Raw genomic sequence first — 12,858 nt, forward strand, 5'->3', positions numbered from 1 at the left:
ACAGATATTGGTGGTATGAATGCCCAAATAAAATGAATCAAATACACAAAGGAGAAAACCAAAGGAGCCAGAATGGGCGAGATAAAAGACAGCTCGAGAGGGGCCGTGACATTGACTTCATGATTGACACTGCAGTGGCATCAAGAGCAAGCAAACGTTAGCCTTAAACAAGAAGTCCAAACACTGGGCAAAGTTCTTCAAGCCCAGCGTCGCTTTGTCTTAGAAAATAAGCCCCCAATTCCCATCACAGAAGTTCATCCTTTCCAACCAGGAAATGAAGTATGAGTTAAAGAGGGAAAAAATAACCCTTTAACTCCCAAGTGGAGAAGACCGAAAACTGTTATACTTTCCACCCCCACAGCTGTGAAAGTAGCTGGAGTTAAACCCTGGATACATTGGACACGAGTCAAAAAAGCAAAAGGGAAAGTGGACTGTAGCTGAAAATCCTTTAAAAATTATTCTGAAAAAGCAGTAAGAAAACTCAGGCTAGACCTTACTGTGGGCACACCGGGAGACTGTCCACCCTGCGTACGGTCAGACCTGCAACTGGGGGAAATTGAAGAAGGGGACTAGACCCTACTGCAGCTTGCCAGGTGAATAGCTGCCCAGCGTACGGTCAGATCCCAAAGAAGATCAAACATGCGTGTTGTAGTGTTAGTAGTGTTGCATTGTGTTTCCTTAATAAGGTGAGAAAAAGGGGGGTCTGCCCCTAGAGAGGGAAATCTGTCCCAGCAATTCGCTGATAATTACTGGCTTCACCTGGCTAACATCACTGGAGTAAAACATTTTTGTTTGCCAAGAGATATACCTGCAAACAGGTTTTTTTAATCTTTTTCTCCTCCATCATTTAATTTGACTAATAGTAATACTGTAGATGTTCAAATCAATAATCTGCATGCATAATATAGTAGCTAACATAACAATGGGACAAAACAATTAGCTAAATTGGTTAACCCCTTGGCTTCCAGATCTTAGCTGGCTTAAGGCATTGTTCATCCTAATTCTACCAGTGTTGTTCATAGAGATACTGTTATGCCTTTGCATTCCTTGTCTTATGCGCTGTTTAACCAATCTGTTTTATGTCTTGGCTAGTAAAACTGCCGCCCTCTACACTCTAATAGCTCAACAGGATATTAAGTAAGAGGGTTGCTATAAGAGTCCTGTGTTATGCTTTGCAAACCAGAATGTCTATTTGCGTAATGAAATGCTATAATTGTAATGAAATTATGCATTTAAGGGGGGAATGTAGCAGCCATATCGGGGGTTAGACTAAGTAGCCTCATGCAGTCTCATGCTTCATGTTCTTGCTGAGCTCTTGCTCTCTGAAATATATGTTTGTAAGCTGACGAGACACAGGAATTTCTTATCTTGTCAACAAAGGCTAAGGTCATAGAATTGTATATCTTGTTCTCTGCTGTTCTCTGCTTATCATGGCTACCCTATAACCCATTTCTTGTATTATAAACAATGGTGCTAGGAGAAGAAATGTTGAGGACTGCAACCCCACACGGGAGGGAGAGGAGGAGCTGTTTCCTATGTGTCACAATATCTATAAAAACAATGTGCTGATGTAAATCGGGGCTTTTGGCTCTTTGGAAATGATTCCAGCCTTAAGCCCGCGCGTTAAATAAAGAAACTCTTTTTCCTTCACTCCGTGGTCTCTCCGACTCTGAGTTCTGCAACAGAGTCAGTAAATAGGACAAAAGATACTCGGCAAAGAATGAATTATCTTTCTTTTCCTTCTTCTTTTAATAAAAACACGTTTAAAGAAAACATTGGACAAAGTTTAATCCATTAATGAAAACATTTTCCTGTTGCGTATCAAGATAGTAACACAAAATATAAAAAAAAATCTGCATCTAGAGTTAACAAATGAATTTTTTTCAGATTGGCACAGTGCAATTCCTTCTGTTATTCTGGTTCTAGACAACCCTAATTTCAGTTATTATATTTTCTTTTTTTCTTTAACAGTTTTAAAGCCAATTCCCCCCCACCCCCCAAATCCAACGGCTTTTAAAACTAGCATTGCAGAAACAGATCCATGAAGCCATCAAAACAGGTGAGCAATTACCTGGGAGCAAATTCGTGCTGAAAGTCAAATGCTCAGGCCACCACCATAACTTAAGCAGGAGTAAAGAAATGTGAGTCTGGGCTGTTCTACTTCATACTACAGGGGGAGGGATAATATGGCTGAACATTCCTCCATGCAAACAAACGAACAGAAATAAAAAACTATGTTCAAGGCGAAAGCGAAGTGGCTAGAATATTTCTCCTCGACATGGGATGTTTTATATGGAAGAGCATTCAGACATATGAGCCTCCACCTACAAGTCTGACGTGCTGTGGCCTGGGTCTGGGGCTACCGCAGTGAGGACTAGGCCTAATGGTTGCTGGATTTACACATTTTTCTCCACTGGAGAAACTTAAGCTTGGTTCAGACACTTGCTGGGCCCCCATGCAATCACCAGTGGGAGTCTGCCAGCTGCCAGTGGATTTGCAACTCAGTCGAAGTCCCATGGAACAGCTGACTGTATAGCTTGCCACCTCCATGTGGGGGCTACATAAACAGCTGCTGTGATTTCTGAAATTATAGCAGTTTCGAAAAGGGCCTTCACAACTGCACAAATTGAAATGACCATGTTCATCCCACCTCCCCCTCCTCAAAATCATAGAATCATTCATGCAATTGGAGTCTGGGTGTGATTTTTGGCCTGATTCTGAGCTTCCAGTTAGCCCAACACGCTCCCCACAGATGTATGGTCTGCCATGAGTGGTCCCTATTTTTCCACAGTATTTTGCTCATCATAGTGAAATGGTAGCCCTTAAAATGAAAGGCACCAACGAAGTGCTCACAACACACGGATGAGGTCCAATGTTATTCTGGATCTTGGGATGTCAATTTCACGTACTCTGACTTCTACTTTTTCTCCTGGACCCAGACCCAGGCTTCTCCTTTTCTTTGCTTTCGAAAGTTTGTCTTCTGTTATGTTCCGAATTGGAATCAGTCCTGCTCTACCAACTCCAATGTCAACAAAAACTCCAAAGAGAGTCGCGTTCTCGACTCTTCCCGTGAGGATGGTTCCCACACGTAAGTCTTCAAGACAAACGATGCTTCTCTTGAAATCGGGTTTATCAAAATCTGTCATGAAAAGGGAAGACAAATTAAAAACCCAAAGCCATGATTTTAAAATAAGACTTCATAAAGAGAACTGTCCACGTTGGGACTACAGGCAATCGACAGATGGCCATAATTTGTTTTTACAGAAAGAATGAGAAAATATATTCGGCATTTATGGGCAATAAAAATAAGACTTCATAAAGAGAACAACCCACGTTTAAAATAAGACTTTTCAAGAGAACTGTCCACGTTTTAAAATAAGACTTTTAAAGAGAACCATCCACCATTAAAGAAACAGTCCACGTCCACCTAACCGTCCACTTTTAAAGTAAGACTTTTCAAGAGAACCGTCCACTTTTAAAATAAGTCTTTTCAAGAGAACCGTCCACTTTTAAAGAGATCATCCATGTCCACATTTTAAAATAAGACTTTTAAAGACAACCGTCCATGTTGGTTGTCTTTAACAGATAGCCATGATTTGTTTTTACAGAAAGAATGAGAAAATATACTCGGCGTCTCCACTAAGAGTTTGTCTGGCTTTCCATAAGGAATAAAGATTATAAGAAAACTGTGGATATCAAACTGTGTTCCAGGGAAACGCAAGCTGAAAGATACCTTGCTCACTACTACAGATCTGCAGCTCAGTTGTTGGGGAGCGTGGAGTGCCTTCTAAGGCATATTCCCATTTCACAGTGGATGACAGTGAGGTTCAAGGTCCCATGTGAACTGAGTGTGTGTCCATACATCACCTGTGGGCAACTTCTGGGTGTTCAGGGCCCAATCTGCCCCCCAACTCACCAGGGGCTGCAGCCCTCCCCGCCACCAAAATTCACCAGCAGGAAAAATCAGCATTTTCTCTTTAGAACAAGGTGTGTGTGGAGCGAGCCATGTTTTAAAGCAAAATCACACTCCTGGAAGCTTCTGCAGTGTGGCGATGGTGGGGGGCCACATGCAGCCCCCGGACTCCATGATGTCCACCCCTGCCCTAGACTATGCTGCAGAATCCTCTGCAGTGGACAGAATCCTCTGTGGCAAAAATGCAGGGTTGATGTGGAAGGGTAGAAAATTTGCAAACCAGTGCAGTAGGGGGTTCTTGTTTTGCTAACCTTTTGGCTGCTCAGTGGGGTTCATATTATATGTTAAGCTAAGCACTGCAAAACTGGCAGGACCAGTACAAAAAAAGCAGGTTGCTTTTTGGACATCCGGGCATACTAGAAATAGAGCCCTCATTTGTTCAAGGATGTGTGTATGTGTGCATCTGATTCTAGATGGTTTATAATACAACTGTATAATCATAGTTATATTTCAGTGCTTGTGGTCTACATAAGCAGGTGATTCACCTACAGTACTCTGGTGACATTATAAACACATGAAACACACACCTATTCATATCCCTCAAATTCAGAACTGACTGGCTGGCATCATGGTTGCAGAACCCGTACATCTCCAAAATAAAAGGTTCCTTTGGACTGCAATCCCACACACACTTACTAGGGAGTAAGCTCCATTGAACAGAATGGGACTTACTCATGGGACTGATGGGAGTTGCAGTCCAAACCAGCTGGAGGGCAGCAGGTTTGGGAAGGCTACTCCAAAAGAAACATAAGCTCAAAGCCTCATTGGCATGCATGTGGAACCAGTTGAGCAGTTCTTTGGATCTGTGTTTCTCCGTTAATCTTCACATTGAGCTTACAGCTGGAATCTATCCATGTTTACTCAGAAGTAAGCTCTATGGATTTCAATAGGACTTTGGCCAAGTTAAGCATGTACGGCAGGAGTGAGCAACTTCAAGAGGTCTAGGGGCTTTTTTTGTCCTCCGGACACCCCCTGCCACTGGTGGGCTGCAGTCTCCTGAAAATTCAGTCGTATCTAATGAAAAAAATCATGTCTGGAGCACTGGGAAGCATTGAAAAAGTCAAATCTAGCTTTGCAAACTAAATTTGAACCTTTTAGGGCTCCATAGGAGCTACGGAGCCCTAAAATGGTCAAATCTAGCTTGCAAACAAGCTAGATTTGATCCTTTGGGCACTCTGTAGTGCTCCAGGTGCCATTTCCCCCCGGAAATTTTAAAAATATATATTTTAAAACTTTTGGGGGATGGGGTGGCAGTGAGGGGGGCAGGGGCTGCATGTCACACACCCCTGGTATATAGGAACACAGCCTACTGAGGCTGAGAGGGGCTGCTCAAAGAACTTCATGGATGGGAGGGAATCCAGATCTGAGTCTGCCAAGACCTTTATCAAAATCAAAGGTTGATGGAAACTAGGGAGGAACTCATGTTTCCCACTCAAATTTGGCTTCCTGTTATTTCCCCAAAGGGATATGTATAAGTAAGATACCACTTGCTTCTCAAATGTCATATTCCCCTGGAGTCTGCCGTGGAGTGCTAAGCATGCTCAGCTATTAGGAAGGATGCCACCATGGGTCAACTCAACTCAATACAATCTGGGAAGGAAAGAGAACAGGACTAGAAAGGATGAATGAGCTCAGGTCAATCCATTTGGCATAAGAAAGGGCACTTTAGTCAAGGAGTGGAGAAGGGAGGCAGATGGCATGTCCAAATGCCCGGGTATTGTGTCCTCCATCTGATAGAGATGCTTGCTGCAAGCCACATCCAGACCTATGAGGAATATGTCTGCTCATTTAAATGAATTTCATCTCTGCCTCTATTTCTGATGTACAAAGGTGTGTGCCGTTGCTTATGTCACCAAAATGGCACCATCCGCACACAAGAGGGGGGTATCAGCAGGCTTGGGGAAATCCCACTGTTTGCAAAAGTACAAAAGAATCTTTAGGAAAACAAAAACCATAACAGCCCAATGAAGACCAAGCATGCTCAGTGAGCATGGAATGTTGATTGCTGGGAGGAAAATGAAAAACTGGGTGGGAGAGGGAATGGAATGGTGTATCATGGAAGAGGGCCTGGCTGGCATACTGAACAGGAGCATTCCACACTGCAATGTTTGGCTGCAGGTCTCAGTGGTACAATATTGTGTTTTTAAGGTGCCGCTCTCCATTGACCTAGCTGAAAATAGTTTTTAGGATCACATCAAGAGTTTTAGACAGATATTAGTCTGCACGGTCAGACAGCTCACATATAGTACAAGAATTCAGGACACAACTTCATTTCAGACTGCAGGGAGAGGATCACGTTTCAAAATCTCCTTTCTTGTGGAAAACTAACATGCCAGCAGCAGGATTCTACCCTACCCTTTCCCCAGATATGGCCCCTTTCTATGTGCAGGTTGTTCTTTTTCCTTTCTTTTTAAAGTCTGCAATGGTATAGTCCCAAGAACTGTGTATCATGTGATTTATCTGTATGTGTACAACGGTTCTGGTTGTACACTACATGAGAAAATACAGGGCTGCTCTTGAGATTCTCTTCATTCAGCTTCACCAACTGCTCGTTATTTTTAGACCACAATTTTATACCCCCCCATTTCCCCTCTCTTCCTGATACACTGTCACTGTGAGTTTAGCAGAGACATGTTCACATTTCCCAGCAGAAGGTCCTTATATCCTAGGTCTTGGAATCAAAAGCTACGTTCAAACGTATATTTATTTTTAAGTACAAGGTGGTGGCGTCACCTGAAATCACTGGGAATGTTTCTAATGTTTTTGGAAAGCTTTGCAAGAAAGAAAGGGGGGAAAAAAGAAAAAGGAAAGGAAAAGACCCTGCACAGTCAGGTCTAGCAGGGGTAGCAGCAGACCGCATGACATCAACGTTTCCAGTGAAGAAATGAACCTAATTACTCAACTCCCAAACAGTTAAGCTTCTTGCAATATTACACTGCGCAGTGGCAGCACTTTCCATTAAACACACACACTGACACACAACCTTCCCACCCCCAAAAGCCTTAAGTAAACAGCTTTTAATGGTTATAGCCGAGATAGGCTTATGTAGCAAGTCAAGAGGCACTTATATTATTATGTAGCAAGTCAAGGGCACAAAGTGCTCTTTTTGTGTGTGTGTGTGTGTGTGTGCGTGTGCGCGCGCGCGCGCGTGGTATTCCTGGCAGGTCCGAGTGGCTTTGCACCCCTTAATCTGCTCCCTACATAGGATCAGCTGTTAAACATGTGCACATAAAAAAGACCCTAGTTTTGTCCCCTCTGTTCATAATTAAAACTTCTGGCTGCAAGATGATATGTGTGTATATATACACACACACATTATATTTTCCATTACTTTTATTAGCTCTCGTCAGTGATGCTGGCAGCTCAAAAATCATTTACTTTCTAATGTTCAGCAAAGCAGATAATTCAAACTTTAAAAATATAAAATGGTATGGCATTTATATAATTATGCATCTATTGGAATAAGGATTGTTTTTGAAGAATGACTGAGGCATAGTAGGGAGATAAATATATATATATATATATATATATATAATTTATTTATTTATTTCTATACCGCCCAATAGCCGAAGCTCTCTGCTTCGTAGGGATGGATATATATATCCATCCCTACTATACCTCAGTCATACATACATACACACATACATACATATATATATATATCCCTACTATGCCTCAGTCATATATATATCTCCCACCTTTCTTCCATTGTAGAACTCAAGGTGGCTACATGCGATTCCCAGGTGGTCTCCCCTCCAAGCACTGCCCAGACTCAGACCTGCTTATCTTCAACAAGGTGGATGCCTCATGTGCTTTCAGACCATGTCTGAAGGGATGTGTGTGTGTACACACACATACACACACACACACACGTTGCAAGTGGGGTCCAACAATAAGAGTTTTGGTGCATTATTCTTTGGGGCATTATTTTGTTCTGTCAGGTTTTTCTTGGGGGGTGGGATGAGATACAGACATTTCAGAGGACTGCTTTTTCAAATGTTTTGTCTGTGTTTTATTGACAGTTTTCAGAAATCATACCAAAAAATAAAACTATAGTTTAGGATGACAAGAATGTGCCATAACGAGTCTCAGATTCATTTGCCCCCGCCTCCCCTAATGTAAGGAATAGTTCGGAAGCTTTCACTTCCAGTTTCCATTAACCACAGTTTAGCATGTCATCTGAACTGTAAACTGTGATTAATGTTAACCATGGATGATTTAAACAAACCAGCTTCATAACCCATGGTATGAAGTTGGCGTCTTTAAATACTTTTAAAGCGCCAATGTTATCCACAGTTTGTCAGTTTGAATGACAACGTTTTGGTTAAGCAAAAATGAAAGTGAAACATTCAAACTTCTTCTTGCGAATGCATTGGGGAAGAGGAGGGAGCTGCACATACGGGCCCAAGGCTTCCTGCAGCTCGTTATCATCATGCTAAATGTTTAGCATGACGTCTGAACTCTCCCACTGTTTTGCTGTTTAAAGCTTCATACTTCATTTCCTACTGATATTTCCCCAGAGCACACTTAGCCATGGCCTATGGGATACCATTTAGGGGTAAGTTCCTAAATGTCTTCATAGCTCTTGTGCTATGTTTTTATGGCTTGGTATTGCAACTGTATATACCAGGGGTAGACAACCTGGTGCCCTCCAGATGTTTTGGACTACAACTCCCATAATCCTTTACTATTGACTATGCTTGTGGGGGTTTATGGGAGCTGTAATCCAAAACATCTGGAGAGTACCAGATACCTCTGGTGTATACTTGTAACTGTAGTGCTTTTTGCAGTTCAGAGCAACTCTGGGAAAAAAAAGTCTCCCTATTTCAAAGTCATTTAATCAATGTGATCGTCTGATTCATTGCATTCTGTTGACAACTTTATTCCCAGTTCTTTGTGTGTTATTTGAACACAGGTGATGTCACATCACTAGGTATGTTTGAGAAATGAGATCTTTTTGAATTCTGATACAAATTGACTTGATCCACACTTCATGGATAAATGTCTGGACTGGAATTTAATCATGAACTAGTTTTTACCCTTCACAAATGTTCCAACTTCATTTTTTAAAGCATCAAAATATGTTCAAAGGTGTGCATTTTGAGGGATAATACATTCAGAAATGTGTATTCTGAGAGAAAATACATTTAGAAATGCTAATTTAAATGTGAATATTCATGTGTATTTAAAAATAATAATGAACAAATTAATGCAGACACGGGATGGAATGGACTTATGGGTGAACAGTGATATGACTGGAAATACATTGATTTCCCCATCCTATACATCACTTCCTACCTTCTATGCTGCAACTTAAAAAAATGTTCTAATTGTTAAACAAGGATAGAATACTACACGGCTAGGGGTTCTAAGACAATATACAACAACCACAAACCCCAATAAGACAGTTCACAACTGTATTGTCAACAGTGTTAATAATGGGAGTGGATACATTTGTCCTTGGGCATTGTGAAGGAGCTGTAGAAACATTTCAGTCAGGTAGAATTTGTAAAAACTGTTTTCACACTCATGGTTGGTTTATAAGGATTTGCTTTTACCACTAGAAGAGTGGAGAAGCGAAGCCCAGCAATAACTAAGTTAAAGTGGACCAGAAAATATTTTCTTCCAAGAACTTAGAATCTACAGATATGGACTTGATAACGGCAATTTGCTGAAACAGATTTTGACCAGCATTCTGTTGTTATGTACATGGCTATTCATCCCTGTTATTACACATTGTTGACATTATAGTTGTGAACTGAATGACAGGCGTCTGTGGCTGTTGTATATATTGTAATTGTTAACCACACTGGATATTTTAGGGAAAGGTGGGGTAGAAATGTTTTAAATACATGAGCTTTGCTCCGCAGCAAAGATCCACACGTAGAGGATGTGTTCCAGTTCATCTAACCTTCAGAAAACATGTAACCCACAGACTCCCACAGAAACAGAACATTACATTTGTGAATAAAGAGACTTGATCATTTGCTCCTCAGTGTAACATTTTCTGCACTATTTGAGCAGGACAAAAAGGGGAGAAGATTTACAGCCCATCTTCAAAGAACCTGGACCAGTAGAGCTAATACAAGCAGGTTAAGGATCACAAACCTAACCTGTGTGGAAACATACCAAAGTGCTCTCATTTGTAAGGAGCTATAGAAACCATCCTATGACTCTAAAGGACCATGATTTAGAGACAGGATTCAAATTTCGTAATTCTAAAACTAACCCTTGCTACCCAGTCCACAGAGTAATGCAATACTTTCTCTTCCAAAACAACTTAAGGGAACTGACCTATCCATCCACCCAAAAATAACAGCAGCTTAATGAATACAAAAATAAACAGAGAAAATGGTGAATTGGAGATAACAGAAACAATGGCTTCAAACATCTTACCTTTCCGAATGTCAAAGCCTTCAGGCTGAGTCAATCCATCGATGATTATTTGCAGCGTTTGTCCTGTTGTGTTCAACGTTCTTGCTATTCCTTCCATCCCTTCTCTTTTGATTATCACATTCACTTTTTGCTGCATCTCTGACTTTCCTATATCACTGGGACTTCCTCCACTGAGAGTTAAAAAGCTTGTATGTCAAAACAAAACAAAAAGGCAGGGTAGTGAAGAGAAAATCCTATAGATTAGACCTTTCTAAAAAGGAATTTGCAATTTTTCAAACTTGGAGTACATGGCGGAAACATGTTGATATACTCAGCACAAACGTGCTATCCCATATGGATTTTGTAGTCTCATCCTTTAGATAAAAACTAGTTTCAGTATTTAATGCTGTTGTTGGATTAGAGGAAAATTAATTCCTACGCCTTCAAAGTCAACGCCCAATTCCCACTCAAATCACTGGATATGCAAGGTGAAAGTACACCAGATTTCATGGCCAAACAGTTCATTAGTTATTCTCTGGCCAACTGACATTAATAAATGAATAAATAAGGTCTCCATCTACAGCTGGGTGGTCATCAAACAGGTTGTAAGACCAAGGCTGGTTTCACACTGTCTTTTCCTGCTGAGGATCATGGAAAAGGGCAACGAAAACAATCAAAGAGCTGGAACAAATCCCCTATGAGGAAAGGTTGCAACACTTGGGGCTATTTTGCTTAGAAAATTGGTAAGGGAGCACATCTTAGAGGTGTGCAAAATTATGCCTGGTGTGGAGAAAGTGGAAGGGGGGGGGGTTCCCCTTTCTCATAAGACTAGACCCAGGGTCATCCAATGACGCTGAATGGTGGGACATTCAGAATCAAGAAAAGGAAGTACTTCTTCACACAGCACATGGTTAAATTATGGAATTCACTGTTGTGATGGCTACCAATCTGAACAGCTTTAAAAGAGGATTATACAAATTCATGGAGGATAAGGCTATCCATGGCTGCTAGTCTTTGCCTATGAGACGCCAACCAGTCTTACTAGCACCATGGCATATTGTTACACAGAGTTGCAGCATGTTATGGAGCCCGATGAGCAACTGCACATTGGCACAAATCAAAATCAGGGATGCCTTTTAACTTTCTTGTTGGGGTGGGGGGAAGATTTGGCAATTTAGGCCTCTTAATTGTGAAAAGGAGTGAAGGGGAGTGAGGTGTGCGATTCCAGCATCCCAGAATCACCTGTTGTCAGAGGGGCTGGTGCACTGCTTGTGCATGCTGTCTCAGACTTGACCAGACTTTCCACTGGAAAGCCAAGAAGACAGTGCTGGCACTGGCTAAGTGGTTCCCTTTGTGGATCTGAGCCACAGGCAGCTGTCAAGAGGTGAGCTAGGGGTTGGGAACCAGAAGCCGGGAACTGAGCCAGGGAGTCAGAGTCAAGGGACCAAAGTGAGGGAATTAGAGCCAAAGAACACACTGAAGCACACCAGGAAGATCTTGATGCTCAGGCAAGGTCACAGCCCCACAAGAAACTTTTTTTTTTCATTTTATTACATTTCTATCCCGCCTTTTTTCCTCTTTAAGGAACTCAAGGCAGCGTACATAATCCCCCTCTTCTCTATTTTATCCTCACAACAACAACCTGTAAGGTAGCCTGGGCTGAGAGTCTGTGACGGGCCCAAAGTCACCCAGTTAGCTTCCATGGCCAAGTGGGGACTAGAACCCAGATCTCCCAACTCCCAGTCCAACACTCTAGTCACTACACCACTTCCTACCCAAGATGGCACAATGGGCGAGACCAGTCCAGTACCTGAGAATGCTTCACTGTCAGGAAAGTGTTCCAAGCTGCAGTTGCCAAAGTTCACGCACAGAATCAAAGGTTCCTGGTTCTAATCCCAGCAGCTCCTGACAATCCGGTCCCTAGAAATAGCTCAACTCCACCAAGGTCTGGAGCCATCCATGAGCTAAATACACGTTTCCTAGGCAAAATTAGCTGTTATGTACACACTAACATGTAGCCCTCATACAACTGGAAGACTAATTAATAAGTGATTGTGGTTTCTTTGGCATTTGAATATCTAGGAACATGTTATTCTAAAATTAAGAGCTGCAAAACCCCCACAGGGATCATGCAATGATAAAAGCTAGCAACTTTAGGTGTGCGTGTGTGTGCGCGCCAGATGGAAAATTTAGTATTTCAAGGAGGAAAAACTTTAAAGCCAAGGTTGTATTGGTCTATAAACTAGACTGATGAATCCTTGACAGATTTTATTTATGTGCATAAATAAAATTATGTTTCTCCTTCCTGTGTGCAAATTATCCCTTCCTGAGAAATCTCCTGGCATTGAATCATAGCACACGAAGAACTTTTACATATGTCGAACTAGAGATTCAGAATGTGCTGGTCCTTTTACACCTACGGAACATTATGCTACCACTATATTTTTTCCTACAGGCATATTTCTGAAAATGTGCTTTAGATGCTCTGATTTCATCCACATTTCCCTTTA

At 41.7% G+C, this 12,858-nt stretch overlaps 1 protein-coding gene across 4 annotated transcripts in view; it reads right to left on the reverse strand.

The window, feature by feature from the left end:
• Nucleotides 1-415: 415 nt before the first annotated feature.
• SRBD1 (S1 RNA binding domain 1) overlaps nucleotides 416-12,858 on the reverse strand; it is a 275,489-nt gene continuing 263,046 nt past the window's right edge. For 2 of the 4 annotated variants that reach the window (XM_084828969.1, XM_084828968.1), the window contains 2 exons: nucleotides 10,370-10,554; nucleotides 416-3,139 (listed from right to left, as the gene is read on the reverse strand). In XM_084828969.1, the coding sequence (XP_084685095.1) occupies nucleotides 2,850-3,139; nucleotides 10,370-10,554 (475 nt within the window). In that variant the 3' untranslated portion in view covers nucleotides 416-2,849. Of the gene's footprint in view, nucleotides 3,140-10,369; nucleotides 12,328-12,858 lie in introns of those variants that run through there. The other 2 variants (XM_084828967.1, XM_084828971.1) reach the window with 2 other exon arrangements.

Source organism: Heloderma suspectum, chromosome 1 (genome assembly GCF_057233095.1).
Source record: "Heloderma suspectum isolate Gila_16-S chromosome 1, 16-S_ref, whole genome shotgun sequence".
Taxonomy (NCBI): Eukaryota; Metazoa; Chordata; class Lepidosauria; order Squamata; family Helodermatidae; genus Heloderma; species Heloderma suspectum.